The sequence below is a fragment of the Maniola hyperantus genome, chromosome Z, assembly GCF_902806685.2.
Source record: "Maniola hyperantus chromosome Z, iAphHyp1.2, whole genome shotgun sequence".
Taxonomy (NCBI): Eukaryota; Metazoa; Arthropoda; class Insecta; order Lepidoptera; family Nymphalidae; genus Maniola; species Maniola hyperantus.
Window position 1 is genome coordinate 14,281,765 of NC_048564.1, and position 21,779 is coordinate 14,303,543.

Consider the following 21,779-nt stretch of genomic DNA (forward strand, 5'->3'; position numbering starts at 1 on the left):
ATAGCGTAACTATAAATAGTATAATAGTGGACTCTATAAATATCGCCGAGCGTGTTAGGTTAACGTATACTAGGGTCATAAAGATCTGTACGCTTAGTATAAGATTTTACGTTACGGTACCAAACGTTGCTAGAATTCGAGAGTCGAAACACAATACCGTCAAAGTAAAATGGACCTAAAGCGCCTTGAATCAAAGTCAAATATTCAATGCCACTGATTTTAATTTCGCATCGTTTCCGCTTGGAGCGCTGGCTGTAGTTGTGTAAACAAACTTGAGCTTTAAAACAAGGCAGTTAAGATCCAGTTGACTGTAATGCGGAAGTGTTTCGATACTCGAATACTACCAACGTTGGTGCGACATAAAATCTCGTACTAAGCGTACTGTGAGGCACAATGGGGCACAACGTTACCGCGCATAGCCGTGGGGGTTGAGGGTGCGCACGCACCCACTACGCGCATGCGCAAAACTCGAACTATTCATAACAATTCTGAACTCCGGTCGATAAGCTTCCTATTGAAGAGTGTCGCATGTACTCCCTGCACCAGGTGAATCGCCATGGCCGACAGCGAGTTCGAAGAATTCCGCCGGGTCTTCGACAAACTACCGCAGCATATTAAAGCACCTACACCTTTCTACTCGTAAGTCTATTCATAATACCATAAAAGCCTTAAATTACACCTGCAAAATAATGTCAACTAATGACGGAAAAAAATCATTACTTTCTCGTCACCTTACGTTTTTTTATTCAAGTGTTTGACAAAGTGCTTAATGAATTATTGCCAAGTGAAACAGGTTGAGAATGCTCTTCGAGCTGAGAAAGACCACAATTTCAAAACTTCTATTGGAAATATTAATTGCTGAGTTTCTTGCAAATATATCTCAGTAGAGCCTACTTGCCAAACCAATTTGGTAGAGTTGACCTAATATCATTAGGGCGAATAAGTTGGCAACGGGAAATAAATATTTTAGTTATTTTTTTTAGTTAAAATGATAACATTAAGTAATCTATACTTACTAATACCTATTTATAAATAAAGAAAGAGAGCAAATTTTCTTTTCAATCTCTTTCTTTTGTAATTTAAAAGGTACATTATTCCTGTATATGTATATGATAGGTATATGTTAAATTTCACCAAAGTAAAGCAGGGCAAATCAGCTATTTAAATATAAGAAAATTTTGTATTAATTTCTAATAAAGACTAGCTTATGTCCGCGACTTCTTTCGCGTGGACTACACAAATTTCAAACCCCTATTTTTGGGTTGAATTTTTAAAAGGCTTTTCTTAATATATGTACGTCATAGCTATCTGCATGCCAAACTTCAGCCCAATCCGTCCAGTCTCAGAACAAGGAGTAGTTTGAGATATGCGTTGATAGATCAGTCAGTCAGCCATTTCTTTTTATTATGTTTAGATTAGTGCCAAATGTGGGCTTGGAGGATGATTCGCCGTCGTCAAAGAGTGAGGGCACGCCGGATGAGGACCCTGGGGAAGCCGACACGGGAAATCCTGGACATACTGATGACTCTCCTGGACAAACAGACGCTACGGACGCACAAAGGAGCCCGCTCCACCAATCGTTCGCGAGCGGGGAAAGGCGACGGAGGAAACTCCCGGAAATCCCGAAATCTAGAAAATGTAAGGCCCTTTTTTATGTAATCTAACTAATTCTATGCGTCTTATTTTTATTGCGTACAGTTCTCTGGCATACAGTTGATGCCAGAGAGTATATTGAGCTAGAACAAAAGATTGTGCCACACAAAATGGTGTGGCATTTTATTAATTTACTATTATTGTAGAGCCAACGCAACGAGAGGTTGCGTTTTTGACGTTTTGTTGTCAGATCAAAGTTATGCGTGCGTGTGGGCATACAATATTATTTTGTATGTAACTAACTGACTGATGTCAAAAGCGCAATCTCTCGTTGGTTCTATTATAATTGACCATAAGTTTTAATGCCCATGGAGTACCTATAATGTACAATTTATGGATTAGTATAACGTGTGGCACAATTACAAAAAAACCGTATTAAAATTTATGTCTTTTCTTTCTTTCTATAAGTACTGTTTTTTCAATCGCTAAATTCAATCGAAAAAATTTCATCATTTTGAATCGATGATTAACAATTTTAGTTTTGACTACTATACTATCATGACTATTGTTATGGACAAATTCATTCCTTAATTAAACATTACTTGGCAATTGAAAATTTAGGCCTAATCCAACAAGGGCTAAATTTTGCAAATGCCAAGATATATAGTACCAATAAATAAGTTTGACATTTTGATAGATTTTCAATACAAAAGCTGTTAAAATTTCAAGTTCAATAGTATTTGGCGATTGAAAACTCTGCCTTGATATTCAAGGCTATATTATTCTTTCGTTTAAGGTCAATAGAAAAGTCTAAAAATGTAATCTAACCCTAGCGAAAGCTTGTCTATTTCAAGTAAGGCGAATGCGCTCCGCGATTGATCTATTTGTGTCCTGCTCTTTTACTCATAGCTTTTGCGAGTTTGAGAACATTTTGTGTATATGTGTGTGTGTTGTCAGAAAAAATATATCAAGCGTCATTTAAATCAGAAACTGATGAATGAACATTTAATTGTAAGAATGTTCTAAAATTCATAACATAAAATTTCACGAGAAATTTTGAGACTTATTTAACATACAGACGAAGTCAAGGGCAGCTTCTTCTAATGTAAAAAATGCAGTTTTTTAGCTGTGTCTTCGAACCATAAATCTTAGCTAGATCGACTTTTGAATTTGAATTGACTTCCTTATTTTTAAAGCTGAACCGTGCTTTTGACATGACAGTTGACATATTAACTTAAAATGGCGAGTGAGTTCTCATTTTGTATGGACCATAGGTACTCATAGTATGCGACAGGTGGAAATGGCAATCGAGGTATGAGTCGGGGGAACACCCGCATACCCGCACATCAGGCCGCTCGACCTGTCGCGTACTATATATTTTCCAACTATCTCCTCACATAGGTATAAGTTCTAGGAACCCTCCAGGTATCTTTCGAGTAGGCGTCTAGACGGTGTAGTATCATTCGTGTATACACCTACAACGTCACTATCTAAGGGGCTTCGCAATCATTCTATTAATATCATTTACCTATCTAACTTCAGGATAGTCCCATAAGAACTCTTTGTTTTTCGGCAATATAAAGTACAGTACCGATAGGAAATATTGTAAATCGACTGAGTTTGTTGTGGGCTCTTCTCAGACCTGGGCGCGCTTGGAACCGTCGTAGCTTTAGTTTTAAGTTTGCGTAATAATTATCACCACTATATCTTACAAATCCAACATCTGATCATCAAAAAGAGTAATTTATTACCTATTTTGAATAAATCATTTGACTTTGACTTCGACCTTTAGAAAGAGATAGTGGTTTCGTGGAGCGTTATCTCTGTCGTTGAGATCGACAAAACGTCACATAGGTACGAGTGACAGAGACAACGCTCCACGAACCCGAAATCTCTTTCTAAAGGTTGATGTACAATGTTTTCTGCCGGCTACTGTAGTCTATATCACCATACAGGGTGTAACCAGAACGCTTGAAAAAACCTTAGCGTTATTGTTCTACTACCTAAACACAATCCAATACCAGTAACCATTTGTCTCATTTTGTAATTTTAGTGATCTAGTATTTTTCAAACCCGCAATGTATAGTATGCAAAACTCGACTCCAAGTGGCCTACTTACGCATCGTTCGTTGATCTCTAGCGTCAGTCAGATATTTTATTTGCAATATATCGTAAATTTTATCAAAATTATATGATTTTTTTTTATTTTTTCATCGTATCAGTAATCATCAATAGGTACTGTCACGTGTCTTCGTTTTTGTCAGCGTTCTGGTTACAACCTGTATAGGTCTTTAACTATATCCGTGCGAAAAATCCATTGATCTGATGCTGCGTGATTGAAGGAAAAATCCACTGTATACAGTAATACACACCATCCACAGTAACCGTTTGTTTTCCCGGGTAGAGTAACGTATGCTTATGTCACTCTGATCTTTAACTTTATGTAAACAAAAAATCAAATCGTATCTCTGTTGTGACGTGATTGAAAGACACAAGAAACCAACAAAATAACAAAATCAATATAGTTTTAAACTAACATTTGTAATTTGTTCGTAGAAGCTGTGATAGCCTAGTGGTTTGGAACGTCCGCCTCTTGATCGGAGGTCAGGGGTTCGATCCTAGGCACGCACCTCTAACTTTTCAGAGTTATGTGCGTTTTAAGTAATTAAATATTCTACCGCAATTGCTCGATTATAGGATTGCGGTAGAATGACAGCTACAGTGTCACGATTGCAATCACCTCTGATTAGTTGACATTCGCTCACTATTGCAACAAGACTAGCATAAATTCAGCCAATCACAACAATTGCGATTGTAATAACTATTGATGTAGGTTTTTCGGAACCGATTTAAGTAAAATCATGACTTGTTATATAAACTGATAAAGTGACATGAAATAAAGATAGGTATTTGAATTGGAATTTACTATTTTCAGCGACAATTATCACCTCTGGGCAGCCCGTGTCACTGGCCGATGAGTTAGGCGCATTAACTGGTGTCCTTGTCCGACCAGGGTGTCAGGGACGGCCACTGCTGGTACTGAAGTGCGGGTACCTCCTGGACGAAGACTCTAGTCCGGACTCGGAAAGGCTACAGAGCTTGGGAGATGTTGACAGTGGCCATAGTACTGCACACTCTCCTATTGACACTGGTCCTAAAAGTTTATCCCCGACACCTTTGCAGCAAATTGGTGAGTTCCCTTTTTCTTTATTAACCGCTAGCTTATGCTCGCGACTTCGTCCGCGTGGACTACATCAATTTCAAATCCCTGTTTTCTGTCGCGTACTGTACGTGGCACAATATTGTATATCAATTCTTAGAAAAGAGTAAGCGCCGAGTTTCTTGCTGGTTCTTCTCGGTAGGAAGGCATTTCAAACCAGTACTTGTAAAAGTTTAATTGTAATTGGGTTTTAACTAAAGAATACAAAAGTCAAAGTAGGTACTTTGGAGTGTAATAAAGAAAAACAAAGCTACACAACTAATAATAATGATATTAGAAACACTACAAACAAGGTTTTGAAGCTAGTCAGGCATTTTGTTACACATGTCAAACAATGATTGGGTTTAAGCACAACGTCAGTGTTGCCAACTTTTACGGGGCCACACAGACCTTTTTAGGGTTCCGTACCACAAAAGAAAAAACGGAACCTATAGGATCACTTTGCTGTCTGTCTGTCAGTCTGTCAAGAAACCTACAGGGTACTTCCCGTTGACCTAGAATCATGAAATTTGGAAGGTAGGTAGGTCTTATAGCAGACATTAGGGGAAAAATCTGAAAACCGTGAATTTGTGGTTACATCACACAAAAAATTAAATTGTGGTCATGAACTAATAATTAGTATTTTCAATTTTCTAAGAAAGATAACTATATCAAGTGGGGCATCATAATATGAAAGGTCTTCACCTGTGCAATCTAAAACAAATTTTTATTTATTTTTATGTATCACAGTTTTTGAATTATCCAGCAAAATGTCATAAAATACGGCTGTAGTACGGAACTCTCGTTGCGCGAGCCTGACTTGCACTTGACCGGTTTTTTTAATGTACTTTGAGTATTTATTGCGTAAACAAACCGAATAAAAAATACTTTTATTTTTATTTAGGTACCTACAGCACGCGGCCAAAAGTGATGAACATCGATCTTTAGAAGGAGATAGCAGATTTGTAGAGCACTGTCTCGGTCGTTGAGCCCGACAAAACGTCAATTATGGGTATGAGTGACAGAGACAACGCTCTACGAACCTGAAATGTTATTCTAAAGGCCGATGTTCATCACTTTCGGCCGCGAATTGTATTTATTTACAACTAGCTGCCCGGCGAACTTCGTTCCGCCTAACAGTCGATTCAAATTTTTTAAATTTTTCTCTCCGTAAGAACCATCCTCGTACTTCAAGGAATATAAAAAAAGAATTAGTGAAATCGGTTCAGCTGTTCTCGAGATTTGCGATGAGCAACATATTTAGTGATTAATTTTTATATTATAGACTAGCTGACACGCCCCGGCTTCGCTCGGGTGGAGTTTAGAAAATTGAGGGGGAGGTTGAATTAAATTTTTCTCTCCGTAAGAACCATCCTCGTACTTCAAGGAATATTATAAAAAAAGAATTAGCGAAATCGGTTCCGCTGTTCTCGAGATTTGCGATGAGCAACACATTTAGTGATTCATTTTTATAATATTATAGATAGCTTAGTTTGCCGTCCTGCCATACACTTGTACATTAATTGATGCAGGAAGCTTTGATTTGCGCTGCGACTCTATTTATAGACAAATCAATATCATGGTCCGGATCTCAGTTTCAAACAGTTTTCATAAGAGAAAGGACTTGCATTTTGGTGTTGACGTTTATATTTTATAGTTCTTGAATAATGCAGTGTTTCTTTATATTAACTGAAATTATCCAATGCGATAAACATTAATATGCATAAAAAAGACGACGACCTCCCTGGCACAGTGGTAAGCGCTGTGGTCTTATTAGTGGGAGGTCCCGGGTTCGATTCCTGGCACGGATTTGGAATTTTATAATTTCTAAATTTCTGGTCTGGTCTGGTGGGAGGCATCGGCCGTGGCTAGTTACCACCCTACCGGCAAAGCCGTGCCGCCAAGCGATTTAGCGTTCCGGTACGATGCCGTGTAGAAACCAAAGGTGTATGGGTTTAGTAAAAACTGCCATACTCCTTCCAGGTTAGCCCGCTCCCACCTTAGACTGCATCGTCACTTACCATCAGGTGAGATTGCAGTCAAGGGCTAACTTGTATCTGAATAAAAAAAAAGACAAGGAATGTACATAGGTACCCACTTTCTTGGATATTAACCTATCCACTTGATAAAAAACCGGTCAAGTGCGAGTCGGACTCGCACACAAAGGGTTCCGTACCATCGTACAAGAAATAGAACTTTTAATTTTTTTTGTGATGTAACCACAAATTCATGGTTTTCGGACTTATTATTTACTAGTGCTATAAGACAATTGCTACCTGCCATATTGTATACGGGAAGAACCCTATAGGTTTTAATTCCCTTGACGGGTCTTGACAAACACGACAGAAAGACTGACGGACAACGAAGTGATCCTATTTAAGGGTTGCTTTTTTATGGAGATACGGTACCCTAAAACATGCCTAAAACTTATTCGTTTTGGTTCCGCTTCATAGTGATTCTAGTAAAGGCTCTATTTAGCGTCGAAACTTTCGCGTTATGAATAATTGGCCACTTGGCAAGTTTTGGTGGACTGTAGCCTAAACCCATCCCATCCTGAGAGGAGACCCGTGCCCAATAGTGGGCTGTATATAGGTTGATGTTATAGAAAGGTTGAAAAAATACAGTCGTATTTTTTCAACATTTTGCACGATAATTCAAAAACTATGATGCATAAAAATTTATACAAATCTGTTTTAGAATGCACAGGTGAAGCCCTTTCATATGATACCCCACTTGATATAGTTATCTTACTTCGAAAATTGAAAATACTAATTATTAGTTCATGACCACAATTTAATTTTTTGTTGTGTGATGTAACCACAAATTCCCGGTTTTCAGATTTTTCCCCTAATGTCTGCTATAAGACCTACCTACCTACCAAATTTCATGATTCTAGGTCAACGGGAAGTACCCTGTAGGTTTCTTGACAGACCGACAGACAGACAACAAAGTGATCCTATACCTAAGTTTCCGTTTTTCCTTTTGAGGTACGGAACCCTAAAAAGTGTGTATGTGACGGCAATAGGTTAAGATGATGATGATGATGCATTTAATTTCAGTGTCGCCATCATCCAGCTGCAGCATTAGCGGCATCAACTTCTCCGGGAACATGACCACGGTACCCCACAGCCAATTGGAAATGTTAGAAGCAACACATAGAGGTCTACACAAGTTCAATCCCAGACACCACGATGAAATAGAAGTTGAAATCGGGGATCCTATTTATGTGCAAAAGGAGGCTGATGATTTATGGTGTGAAGGTAGGCTCGCTTTATTTAGGACGTAAGTTTTAGGACAAGGTTTGCATGAAGGATTTTTTTGGAAAATCCACGGGAAAAGACAGTTCCCGCGGGACGCGAACGAAGTTGAAGGCAACAGCTAGTTTCTGATAATATCATCATCATCATGATCAACCCTTCACCGGCTCACTACAGAGCACGGGTCTCGAGTGAGAAGGGGCACATCTGCACATGGCCATATAGTCTACCACGCTGGCCATGTGCGGATTGGTATTGACTTCCCACACCCTGGAGAACTCTCAGGCGTGCAGGTTTCCTCACGATGTTTTCCTTCACCGTTAAAGCAAGTGATATTTAATTAATTAAAACGCACCTAACTCCGAAAAGTTAGAGGTGCGTGCCCGGGATCGAACCCTCGACCTCCGATTAGAAGGCAGACGTCCTAACCACTAGGCTATCACAGCTTATCTGATAATATGCAGTTAAACGTGTCATTTTATTTCAGGTGTAAACTTACGAACTGGACAACAAGGTATATTTCCTTCGGCCTATGCGGTCGACATGGACTACAATGATTTTGACCCCGCTAATGCCAAAGTTAAGCGAGAACGATACTTATTAGGGTAAGATTTTTTTTCTTATTATTTACTAGATGATGCCCGCGACTTTTTCCGCGTGGGTTTAGGTTTTTGATTTTCCGGGGAAAAAAGTAGCCCGGCCATATCCTTTCCCAGGATGCAAGCTATCGCTGTAACAAATTTCGTCAAAATCGGTTGAACGGATTAGCCGTGAAAGGCTAGCAGACAGACAGACAGACACATTAATGATATCAGTATGGATAACAACCCATCGCCAGTCCAATACTAAGCTCAGGTCTCCTCTCATAATGAAACTGGTTTAGGTCAAAGTCCACCACGCTGTCCGACTGCAGATTGGCAGACTTCCCACACCTTTTGAGAAAATTATGGAGAACTCTTAGGCATGCAGGTTTCCTCACGATGTTTTCATTCATTGTTAGTGCAAGCCTGGGTTATTCAATTTCATAAAAAGCACACCATTTCAAAAATTCAGAGGTCTGAGGGTAGGAGGGTAGTTTGTTCGCTGTGCCCATGATAGCTCAAACTTCATATCTCGCAGCACTGCAGTCCCGTCGTGATATAGATCGTAAAAAGAACATCAAATTAATCGTGTTATGCACCCGTTATCTACATTAAAATAGCTTAAAATCAACAGCGCGCGTCCGCCTTCTAATCGGAGGTCGGGGGTTCGATCCCGGGTACGTACTAACTTTTCGGAGCTATGTGCGTTTCAATTAATTAAATATCACTTGCTTTAACGATGAAGGAAAACATCGTGAGGAAACCTGCCTGAGAGTTCTCCATAATGTTCTCAAAGGTGTGTGAAGTATACCAATCCACACATGGCCAGCGTGGTAGACTATGGCCAAAAACCCTTCTCACTCTGAGAGGAGGCCCGTGCTCTGTAGTGAGCCGGTGATGGGTTGATCATGATGATGATGATATAAATGTTTAGACAGTACATACTCACGGTTAGAGCCACAAGTTGGCACACATATTTTTTTTTGATTTTGAAATTTTAATGTTTCCACTAGGTACATGGGCTCAGTAGAAACACTAGCACATAAGGGTACAGGAGTAGTTTGTCAAGCAGTGAAGAAAATCGTAGGGGAATGCAGTGGAGAACCTGGAACGCAACCATGTATTTTAGAAGTATCAGATCAGGGTCTACGAATGGTTGATCGATCGAAACCCGACGTAAGTAGTCTTCCTACGAATAAACTTTCTCGACCAATCAACTCGAAGTGTTTCTGCTACTCAATTTCAAAATTACAGCCATGAAAAATAAAAAGTTGAAAAGTATTATTTCTTGTAAGATGGTACAGATAACAGAATCCTTCATGTGCGAATCCAACTCGCACTCGACCAATTTTTCCGAAAGCCCCTAGTTAAATAAAGAAAAAAAAAACCTTTTTCCCAACAAAAAAGTCGCAGTAGACCTTGCATCGACTACTTTTACTCACTGAAAAACGTGTCATTCTGCGATTTCCATCCGCGCGACCACCGATACTTGGGATTCATCACAAAACATACCACGCTACAGATAATATTTGGTTGTCACCATAAAAATAAAAAATAAAAAAAATGGTATAATATCTTGTATGATGGTACGGAAGACAGAACCCTTATGCGAAGCCAACTCGCATTTCACCAATTTTTCCTAAAGTCCCTAATTAAATAAAGAAAAAAATCGTTTTTCCCAACAGAGAAGTCGCAGTGGACCTTGCATCGACTACTTTTACTCACTGAAAAACGTGTCATTTTGCGCGTTCCATCCGCGCGACCACCGATACTTGGGATTCATCACGAAACATCCCACGCTACAGAGATTCGCTTGTCATGTCTTTAGAGGTCAGGAATCTACGAGGCCAGTCGCTGAAGCTGTAGGGTAAGCACTTTTTTAGCAATACTAAAGGTATAGCACATAATTTATGAGGTTCCTGCAGTAGTGCGGGAGGGGTAATGGACTAAGAGCCAGAGCGTGCTAGACCTTCGTTATTTTATAAAATCAGAAAGTTTTTCTGCGTATTGTCCCCAATACAGGGAAGAACAATTAGCGAATATGACGTTTAGGTCGTGGTGACTTTGGGAGATAACAGGTAATAAGGGTATAAAAAAATCTTACGTCAAAGTATCAGTTTTTTTTTTTAATTAGACTTTATACTTTGACGTAAGATTTTTTACACATTTATTACCTGTTATCTTCCAATGCCACCATGATCCAATTTTCATAGTCGCTGATCGTTACTCCTTGTGTTGGGGACAATACGCAGAGAAATATTTAATCATACTTAATTTGATTTATTCATCTAATCAGAATAAATGTATAGTACGAGGGAACGCTCCGTACTATACATTTATTCTGATTAGTTGAATAATCCACATAGCCCCCGCGCTAACTTCTCATACCCCGATTGCCATTTCGACCTGTCGCGTACTATAAGGATTGTTATGTTTCCTCATATCAATAAATTCTTCTTCTACAGTAGGTACATGAAAGTATAAAATAAAAAGCCTTACTTAGGTACTTAAAAGTCGCACTCAGAGTCGCTAATCGTTACTATAGATCGAGTTAAACGCGACAGATTTATGTGAGAGATATAGCTCGTCTCGTTTTAACAAAACTTAAGTAACGATTAAGCGTCTCTGAGTGCGGCTGTAACACTGTTTTGTTTAATTTCTTTCAGGAGAGCGTTCCAGAGGTTCTATCAAAAATTTATCGAAACTGCATATCCCATTGAGGACATCTACATAGAATAAAGTTAAGCAATAGCTATTACCTACCTATATCAAAATAAATAATAAGTATGCTTTTATATTTTACTTTACACTGACTCCTAGCATGAAATCATGCAAGAACTATACTTTGATTCAGTAGGGCGATTGTCTAAAACCTGCATCAATCATTATTACAATCTAAATTGTTCTGATTGGCTGAATTTGTGCGATTCTTGTTGCAACAATGCATTGTGGCCAATAGTGAGCGGGCATTAACCAATCAGAGATGATTGCGATCGTGACATTGTAGCTGTCAAACAACCGCGCTAATGCCACTGATGTCTTTCTCATAACTTAATTTTGTGTACTTGCATCTTAACTTTTTAATACTGTTAAATATACCAGAACGCTGGCAAAAACGAAGACAGGTGATATAGTACTATTGATTACTGATATGATACCACAAAAAAAATATAATTTTGTAAAAGTTTACGATATATTGCAAATAAAACGTCTGACTGACGCTAGAGGTCAACGAACGTTGCGTAAGTGTTGGAGTTAATGCCGCATCGTAGGCGGCGCATTGATTCGAATTTTGCACGCTAGAAAGAAAGAAAGAAAGAAAAGACGTTTATTTATACAATTGTGCCACACATCACAATTTAAAGCTAAGAGCTGGTTATTCCGGCGCTTCTTCCACCTGAGAACAAGCAAAAGAAGCGCCGGAACAAACTGTCATATTGTGTGGCACAACCCGAAAAAGGGTCCCAGCTCAGCATTATGCTGTATGCCTTGTTGCACAAGAACATACAGCGCTGATTTTCAGCTGGTACCCTGAACCGGGTGACGCCACCTATACATTGTGCACTAAATCACTAAAACTACAAAATGAGGCAAATGGTTATTGGTATTGGATTGTGTTTAGTATAACACTTTTGCTAGAGTTCTGGTTTACATCCCGTACAGGTTCGCCTGTCCTTTTCTTATTCATTGATAAGAATAAGATGCAAAAACTTTTAAATTAGGCGCATCCAAATCAGCACTAATGACTAAAAAAATTACTTATATATACACAGTACTTTGTTAATGTTAAATAATCATTGTAAATTATGTATCTGAAATAAACTCAGTGATTATATTTTGCCCTCTTCAAATCTTTTAGAACTATTTAGACATTTTAGTCTTTAAACTATACTAAATGTTAGGCCTATGTTTTTTTTACTTCCATGGACTTTTCTTTATACGGTCTATAATATTAACACATAGAAATGGCGCTAAGTGATTGAAATTTCGATTTAGACTTTGGGGAACATCTGCAGAAAATTCAATATTTTCAAAAAACAATGCTGCAATAATTGTTGATATTATTAACATTTTACCTGTACGTTCTAAAACAGATTTTTATTTATTTTTATGCTAAATAGTTGTACAAAATGTCGAAAAAAAAACACGATTGTAGTACGGAACCCTCGGTGCGCGGGTCCGACTCGCATTTGGTCGATTTTTTGTTTGTTAAATATTTTTTACTATTTTTTTAATTTATTTTTCGATTCCTGTTCATTCCTTATTCCAATATTTGTCTTACGATTATTTTGAATATTGAGAATTACTTCATAATGTTATTGTTTTATCATTCTTTATTTTAAGGGGGTTATTCCTAGTGCGTGCCAAACTTAGTTTGGTTCTCATATTATGAATACAAACTCAATGAAGATTTTTTTGATTAGTCCTATGAATGTAATCAATGAATTTTAGATAGGTCCTAGGAACTAATATCGGTGTCTGTGGATTTCTAGATTTCCTTAAAATATCTTTTTAAGTTACATGGGCTCAAGGACTTACTAACAAATTTTTAAAGCCATGTATTTTTAAACTAGTTATTTTTACAGAAATCCGGTAAACCACAAACACAGACATTAGTTTCTACAAAGTTTCATTGACTTTGGTTGCTTTATATTTAAATGAGAATGAAACTGCGTTTGTGTGGTGAGAGTGACGGGTCCTCCTCTGTTAATTAATATTCTCAATTAAAAACTTTAGCTTTAATACATTAAGTTCAACTCAAAATATTAAGTGTATTATTTATTGCTGCATTGTAACGCGGAATTATTTAAAATTACTAGTGATGTAAATATTAATTTTAATATTAGAATTCCTTATATATAATAATAAAGTATTACTTATAAATATATTAATATTTTATAAAATTTGGTGACTGTAGAGAACATTAGTTTTGGATAAGTTTTATTAAAGCTACGGCCACACCTGCGCGTCATTAACAAAGGATGCAGGACGCGACGTGGGATAGTTCATAATGCCAATTTATACGTGCAGATGTAAGAATGCGTAGGTGTAAATGGCACCATTAAAATGGTGATGGTAGAACCATAGTGATCCTAGCGAATTTTTAATATGTTGAGAAAATCTAACACATCTGGACATGTTATTATAATAGCATAATAATAGTGATAAGTTGGGATTTCTAAAAAAAAAATGTAAGCACTAAAATATAGCACTTGAATCAGGGTGGCACGGAAGAATCGTGTCTTTTATTGCGTCTTAATGTCAAAATATTTATTTTGGAAAAAATGTAACTATGGTTCGACTCTTACCAAATATCGTCAGAGGCGACGCGCGACGCCGCACGGCTGACGTTTCCATTTTGTAGTCACTTTTGTCGCGCAGGTTTGGATGATGCTTTATAATCACGTTGTTGGTTAATCAATACCCATTTGAGTCATATCAGTTTTGTACTATACTAAAAAGGATATTAACTTATTTTTGTCGATAAATTAACAAAATAATATCGAAGAGTTAATAAATTCTATACATTTTTCGATATCTTGTTTTATATTTTACATGATTCTTGACAGCTAATATATTGTCAGAAGCAGCAACAATCACAAAGGTAATTCTATTTTATGACAACATAATATAATACCATAATTACGAGATTAAAAATTACAATGTAAATGTAAAATTAGAAAATACTTATGTGTTAAAAAATTTACGCTGTATAATATTATTAAGTTTTATTTGGACGCGTTTGTAGACAAAATCAGGCCAGAATAATTTGTAACGAACCTTTGAATATTACATTAGAATTTCTGCAGAACATCTTGTTCCCAATCTGTATCAATCAACACAATGCATGGGACTATCTACGTCATATTTTGATATTATATATATATAGAAATTAGGAATAAATATTATTCTTATGATAAGATAAAACCCTAGGCACAAAAAAATCTTACATGAATTTTATCTTGCCACTTGTGAATGAAACTGTGCCCATTACTCAACATTATCTCAATAACTTACCGTTTGTAACTGTTTTAAGTATACCAAAATAATGATGTTAATTATTAAATGACAATATTATTGACTAGGCTTTTATCCCAAATAAGTAGTATTTATTTTTAACTCTAACATTAAACAATATGAGACTTTTTAAAATAATATTATGTATATTTTACACACAAGCCTTTCCTTGCGCCTTGCTCATGAGATTTATATTATAATTATGTAGTTAAAATAATATTTACCTACATTTTATTGCTTTTGACAAGAGCTATAATAGGATGCAGAAAATGGTTTCACTTAGGTACTACCAGTATTTAAAATTATAGACACTGGCACCGATTCTGAGTACAACCTAATTTTAGAGTATTCACATGCTCTTCTTACTAATGTAATATGAAAAGAACAGACACAGTTTGACAGTTTTAAATTTAATTTTTAGATGTTAAAACCCGTGATTTTAGCGCGCAGTCTCAAACCTACTGTTTAAATTTGTATTGTGCACTAAAATTTAGAGTCTCTAAATGTGAAAGTCATGTTCCGTTCCTTTTTCTTTTTTTTATTTTTTTTATTCAGATACAAGTTAGCCCTTGACTGCAATCTCACCTGATGGTAAGTGACGAGCATGTCTAAGGTGGGAGCGGGCTAACCTGGAAGGAGTATGGCAGTTTTTATTAAACCCATACACCTTTGGTTTCTACACGGCATCGTACCGGAACGCTAAATCGCTTGGCGGCACGGCTTTGCCGGTAGGGTGGTAACTAGCCACGGCCGAGGCCTCCCACCAGACCAGACCAGAAATTTAGAAATTATAAAATTCCAAATCCCTACCAGGAATCGAACCCGGGACCTCCCTCTAATAAGACCACAGCGCTTACCACTGCGCCAGGGAGGTTGTCAAATTTTTTAGCATTGTTAAAAATAAAAGGATGCAGATACTCTAAATTTAGTTTAGAGAAAGACAAAGAAATCGGTGCCAATATTGATTGAAATTGATGCTGTACAGTATAAATAGTACTGTACAGATAGTATTTTCTCTTAACTTAGTGCTACCTTCTTGTAAGTTTTGCAAACAACTCGGTTGCGTCTGCGAGAAGTATTTTGACTACAAAAATTTGTCTGTAAGTTGTCTTTCTAATATCTTTTTACTTCCCCTTGTTTCAATATGCCCAATCTACTTACTATTGAAGGTTTAAAAAAATTATCAAATGCGTCAACGAAGCCTAAACAATAGAATGACTTATCCATTCTTGCCTACAATTTTGTATCTGAAGGAGATGGTACCCGTTATTTTTGATAGTGACTGATAACAGATGGTAGCGTTTGGGTCGTATTATGTACTTTATCCATAATCTACCGCTAAAATTTAATTTTAATTACAGAAAAAAATTATATTCGTTATCATTATTAATTATAGATAGGTATATGAGATTTATAAGATATTTATGTAGATACTTTACGTTGCCGGAGAAAAACATTGATAACACAGAAATTGAAGAAGAAATTAAGATTATATATCTAAAAGGCGTGCATAAAATTAATAGATTGATGATAACATCGTTGGCGTTGTTGATGATGTTAGAAATTATTAGTTAATAAAAAAAATGCAACGGCGCAGACGCTAGCGACCAGCGAGTAAAGGTTTGCAAAACTCAAAGTAACTATTCATGTAGTCACGTATATTTATTTCCATTTGAATTTCGAGTACTGTGATATAAAAACAGTCTGTTGGTCGCTGAACTAGCTATTGTATGAATGTAAACATAATATTATGTAGTAATGTAACGAACATTTATTCAAAGTATTTATAGTTTGCGTTTAATGACATATAGATAGTTATTATTTTTTGATTGGTAAGATGAACACAATTTTTTATTCTTGTGGACCTTTTTTTCTTGGGGATATCCGTGGTGGTACCGCAACCCTGGGGGTGCGCAGTTTATTTCACCTGGTAGCTGACTAACAGATCAGCCTTAGCCTGGCAGTACTAACCCATCGGTCTGTCGTGTGAGGACGGCATCCGTGACAAATTTCAATCCCTTGTTTTACCCACTTAGAGGTTGTATTTTCAAATATTCTTTCTTGGTGGATGTCTACGTCATAATAGCTATTTGCACGCCCAATCTGTGCAGTAGTTTGAGCTGTGCGTTGATAGATCAGTCGGTTTTTCCTTTTATTTATATAGGTAGATTTTATGGCTAATTTCCAAAAAAATGCCAGAAAATCGCGATTTCTGAAAAATGTTTGTTTTCGAGATACAGTATATTGTCCGCACACGGCAGCGGTGTCTACTGAGGTACTAGGTCCCTCTCGGGGACCAATAAGGAAAATATTATTATCCTTGAATGATACTTCATAGTACACTTACCTAAGTATACAATTAATTTTTAAATAAGTATAGTTTTTAAATTGTAACAAAACATATTTATAATTTATAATAGTAAATAAAAATACCTTTTATTCCTTTGTCACGTCAATGTTTAATAGAAGAACCTAAATCAGTTGTAAAATTAAATGTTAGTTATAATTAAAATTAACAAATAATATAAATTATTCTTTTGTGTAATTCTTATAAAATTAAAATGTTTTTTATTATTTAAATATACTTTATAATATGTCATAATATTATGATTTTTGTAACATATTGAAATTATTATTTATTATTATTAAAGTCCGGGGACTGTAAACCTAAATAGATTTTTTTATATTAATGTCTTAGAAATCAATTATTTTGAAATAATACTTTTTTGAGAATCTTGTTTTTGTTTACAGCGGATACAATATTATTCTTAGGGCGGTTACGCACTCTTCCGATCCGAATCCGTGAAAATATTATGTTCCAAAGTAGTCACAGAACTATCTACATAATATGACGTAGATATTTTTATATCCGAATCGGATCGGATGAGTGCGTGATCGCTTTTGTTGCTTATAATACTTCAATCAATATTTCAGAACCTATTCGATTTTTATTATTATCATTTTCAATAGATTAGTCACATCGCTAGTGTTATAATTAAATAAATAATGTGGCTAATTCCGTTGTACACAATCTCTAAACAAAACTAAAATGCTACGTCTAAATCTATTGCTATCCCTTTCATAATGTTGCTTGCGGAAAAGGATAAAACTAAATTAAGACCTGTTAATTTAGTTTAGTTTAGAGATTGTGTACAAGAAAATCGGCCCCAATAATAATATTACGTGAATCTGATAAAATATTAAATCTTTAAAGATTTACTAAAAATTACTTTTTATAGCTGGTTAAGTAATGTACTATAATTATTATTGGTATTGATATGTTAATTGGTTTTATTATTTAGTAAATATTTGAATATACCATTGATTTATCTGCACCGTAAAATTTATGTCGTAGAAAACTATCAGAAATATAAGTTAAAAAGTTTTTTTTACTGTTTCACTGTTTAGCTAACTACGCCACTTTCTGAAACGATCTAATCTTATGATAGATAGTAATTAGAATTTGTAAATATAAATAGAATCTGTCTAGGTTTACGTTTATGATGCTCTCGATCAATTAAATATGGTTATTTTAGGAGCCTAATTTCATTGAACAATAGAAGGCGTGTTTAAATCTTACATTATTGCGAATATAGGAGCCCAAACTCACGACACCTTTGCAACATGAACCCATCAAAAGTTTCACACTGATTGGCTGACTCAATCAAAGTGATATTTAGTCATAGCTCATTAAAGCCAACTATAAACCGCAAAAAACTAACGCGTGTGGCCGCCATTTTAGTGACGTCGTCACTAGACTGAAGTTTCTAGCTGATGATATATTTCTACTTAAATATATGTCATATGACATGACGTCAAAATGACATGAAAATGACGTCATTTTGATTTAATGAGACATGGTTCCAGTGCAATAGCGATTTGCGGGACTTATAGCACCCGACCGCAAGCGAATCGCCTCACTTGCTGACGCTATGGAGTTAATATAGTGAGCGTACTATGTCAAAAAAAACAGGCCAAGTGTTCACGGTTTTCAGATTTTTCCCCAAATGTCAGCTATAAGATCTACCTACCTGCCAAATTTCATGATTCTAGGGCAACGGGAAGTACCCTGTAGGTTTCTTGACAGACAGACAGACAGACAGACAGACAAAAAGTGATCCTATAAGGGTTCCGTTTTTCCTTTTGAAGTACGGAACCCTAAAAAACTGGCCAAGTGCGAGTAAGACTCGCGGACCGAGGGTTCCGTAGTATAATCGTACATTTTACCTATATTAATCTTGCTTTGAAATTTGAAAATACTTACTAATTATTTCTTCATGAAGCCATTTTAATGTAACTACAAATTCACGGTTTTCAGATTTTTCCCCTTGCGTGTGCTATAAGATCTACGTACCTGCCAAATTTCATGATTGTAGGTCGTACGTTACAAGGGTTGCTCGAAATGAATAGAAGGTGAGGGAGCTATGTATATTAACGCGTGACGTATGAGGTTTGCTCGTAGCCTGAGCACAAAGATATAATCAATCGAGCTGGTATGCAGCTTCCGGGTGCAGTTTATTTATAGCTTTGCACCGGGACACCTGTAACCTGTACGCAGTCGCAGTGTGCAGCGAATCGATAAGGCAATTTGCCTCGTGGCTTGCTTGTGCAGTCTATTATTCCGGCAGTATATACCTTACCAGGAGACGCGATCCGTCTCATAGAACTTTAAACATAACGAGAAGTTTTGTGCATTTTATAAAAAAAATGTATGTATTTATTGTTAATATTAATATTAATTATCGCCCTATTGATGTGATGCGATTTCGTGCATCGTGCGATGTAATACAATATGAATGCATCGCATGATCGTTCAGTAGAACACAGTTTGTTTGAACGCACGCATCATCGCACGAGCGATGACAATAGGACGGCGCCTCAGTGTGCATTCGGCGCGGCAGCCTAGCAAGATTTTGCGGGGCCTAGGGCGTGTGTAAACGCGACTTTAACGAGTTACTGTGGCTAATTCCTTTGTACACAATCTCTAAACTAAACTAAAATATCACGTCTAAATCTATTGCTATCCCTTTCATAATGTTGCTTGCGGAAAAGGAGAGCACTAGACTTAGACCTGTAAATTTAGTTTAGTTTAGAGATTGTGTACTAGAGAATCGGCCCCAATGTTTAGAATTTAGATGTACAGCATCCGAAAATACCAAAAGATGTGAAACGTTTTGCAGAATGCCAAAGTATAATGCAATTCACGCGTAGTGCCGAATCGCTATGATACTTAAAAAAACTAAAGTGTATAAACTAGAATAAACTATATAATATAATAAGGGTGTCTTAAATTTTTAATGTATGGATCCTTAAAATTTAAGAACATCTTTAAATTTAAAATACTCATTTAAGAAAACCTTGTTTATAAAAATTTTGGATTTAGCATTATGCTTGTTTTAGTAAATTTATTACAACAGATGCATTGCTGGTCAAAACGAAGCCTTGCGAGACTGCCGCTCCTAGTGTGAACTCAGCTTAATCCTTCCTATCTTGACGACGGTCTCTCCGTCACTGGCTCCACACAAACGTAGTTTCGTTCTAATTTGAATATAAAACCAATCAAACTCGATGTAATTTTGTAGTCACGTTTTGGAAACATCTATGCCTGTGGCACAGTTCACGACATTTGGGAAACTTGTAACAAAACGAGGCTTCTCCTACACTGGCAGGCATCAAATTTTACCTACTTTTACGACTAGATATCTTTAATTTCACGTCAAATCCAGCCTCAAAACCGAGTATTTCCTCACTCTAGCTCTCTCTGTCTGTGGTGTGCCAGAGTCATAATTTCCAGTTTTCATATAAATGGTTAATATTCAAACTAAGTTTGTATGGAGCCGTGACGAAAAGACCCCTCTTATGTGTGAAACTTTGTGTGTTTTGATGTTTTTATTTATTCGTTTACCCGAGATGCATCAAAAATGTAACCTGGCTTCTTGTACATAAAGTCTATATAAACGGCAGGATAGTATTATTTCGATCAGAGAGTTTATGGCCAACAAAGCTAATATTTGCTGTGACTTGGAACGAACAAAAAGTTATTTATTTTTCCATTACTGTAAAATACTTGACATAGGTAATGTTGCAAGTCATTAAATTGTATTATGTGGGACTGATGGCTATGTGTTTTATTTATTTTATGCATAGAAAAGTAGATTAGATATAGCTGGTGTAAGTTCTTCTAATGTACCTAACCTCTGCAGCATCATGTGATTACTATCCTAAATCTATTCTAACTTAAACTTGAGCTTTAAAACAAGGTTGTTAAGATTCAGTTTACTATAACGCGGAACAGTTTCGACACTCGAATACTATCAACGTTGGTGAGACAAAATCTCGTACTAAGCCTACTAGATGGACGGCCGAGACCGAGGCTGTCCCGTTGACACCCTTTAGGTACGAAACCTTAAAAAGAGAATATTTTACATGCAATTTAGTTAGTTTATCTGGTTGATCTCTTCAAATTTTTGCATAATATCATGGCTCGTTTTTAGTGTTCCGTACCCGATGGGTACCAACGGGACCCTATTACTAAGATGTCCGACCGTCCGTCCGTCTGTCTGTCAGCGGGCTATATCTCGTGAACTGTAATAGGTAGAGAGTTGAAATTTTGAATGTGTATTTATATTACCACTATAACAACAAATAGTAAAAAAATCATAATGGCCGCCATGAAAATTTAAAAAGTTAAAGACAAAAAATAGTGTTATTTCTTATACGATATTACGGAACCTTGTACGGAGCCCTTGGTGTGGGAGTCCGGTTTTTTCTACTAACTATCGGTTTTTTCCATTTCCTCAAAAATAACATAACTTGTAGACTGTATATCTTTCTGTAAAGACACTCCTAATTTTGTATTAGAACTAGCTTATACTCGCGACTTCGTCCGCATGGACTACACAAAGTTCAAACACCTATTTCACTCCCTTAGGGGTTGAATTTGCAAAAGTTCTTTCTTAGCGGATGCCTACGTCATAACAGCTATCTGCATACCAAATTTCAGCCCGATCCGTCCAGTAGTTTGAGCTGTGCGTTGATAGATCAGTCAGTAAGTCAGTCAGTCAGTCAGTCACCCTTTCCTTTTATATATTTAGATACACTGGAAGCAGATCTTGGTAATATTTGGAGACC

The 21,779-nt window shown here is 36.6% G+C and overlaps 1 protein-coding gene across 1 annotated transcript; it reads left to right on the top strand.

The window, feature by feature from the left end:
- The first annotated feature begins 476 nt into the window (after positions 1–476).
- Aplip1 (JNK-interacting protein Aplip1) lies at positions 477–20,764 on the top strand. Its single transcript, XM_034983433.2, has 8 exons — positions 477–639; positions 1,415–1,638; positions 4,529–4,783; positions 7,852–8,052; positions 8,537–8,654; positions 9,644–9,806; positions 10,316–10,497; positions 11,297–20,764. The coding sequence occupies exons 1-8, from the start codon at positions 557–559 to the stop codon at positions 11,367–11,369; spliced, it is 1,299 nt and encodes a 432-aa protein (XP_034839324.1). The 5' UTR covers positions 477–556; the 3' UTR covers positions 11,370–20,764.
- The last annotated feature ends 1,015 nt before the right edge of the window (positions 20,765–21,779 follow it).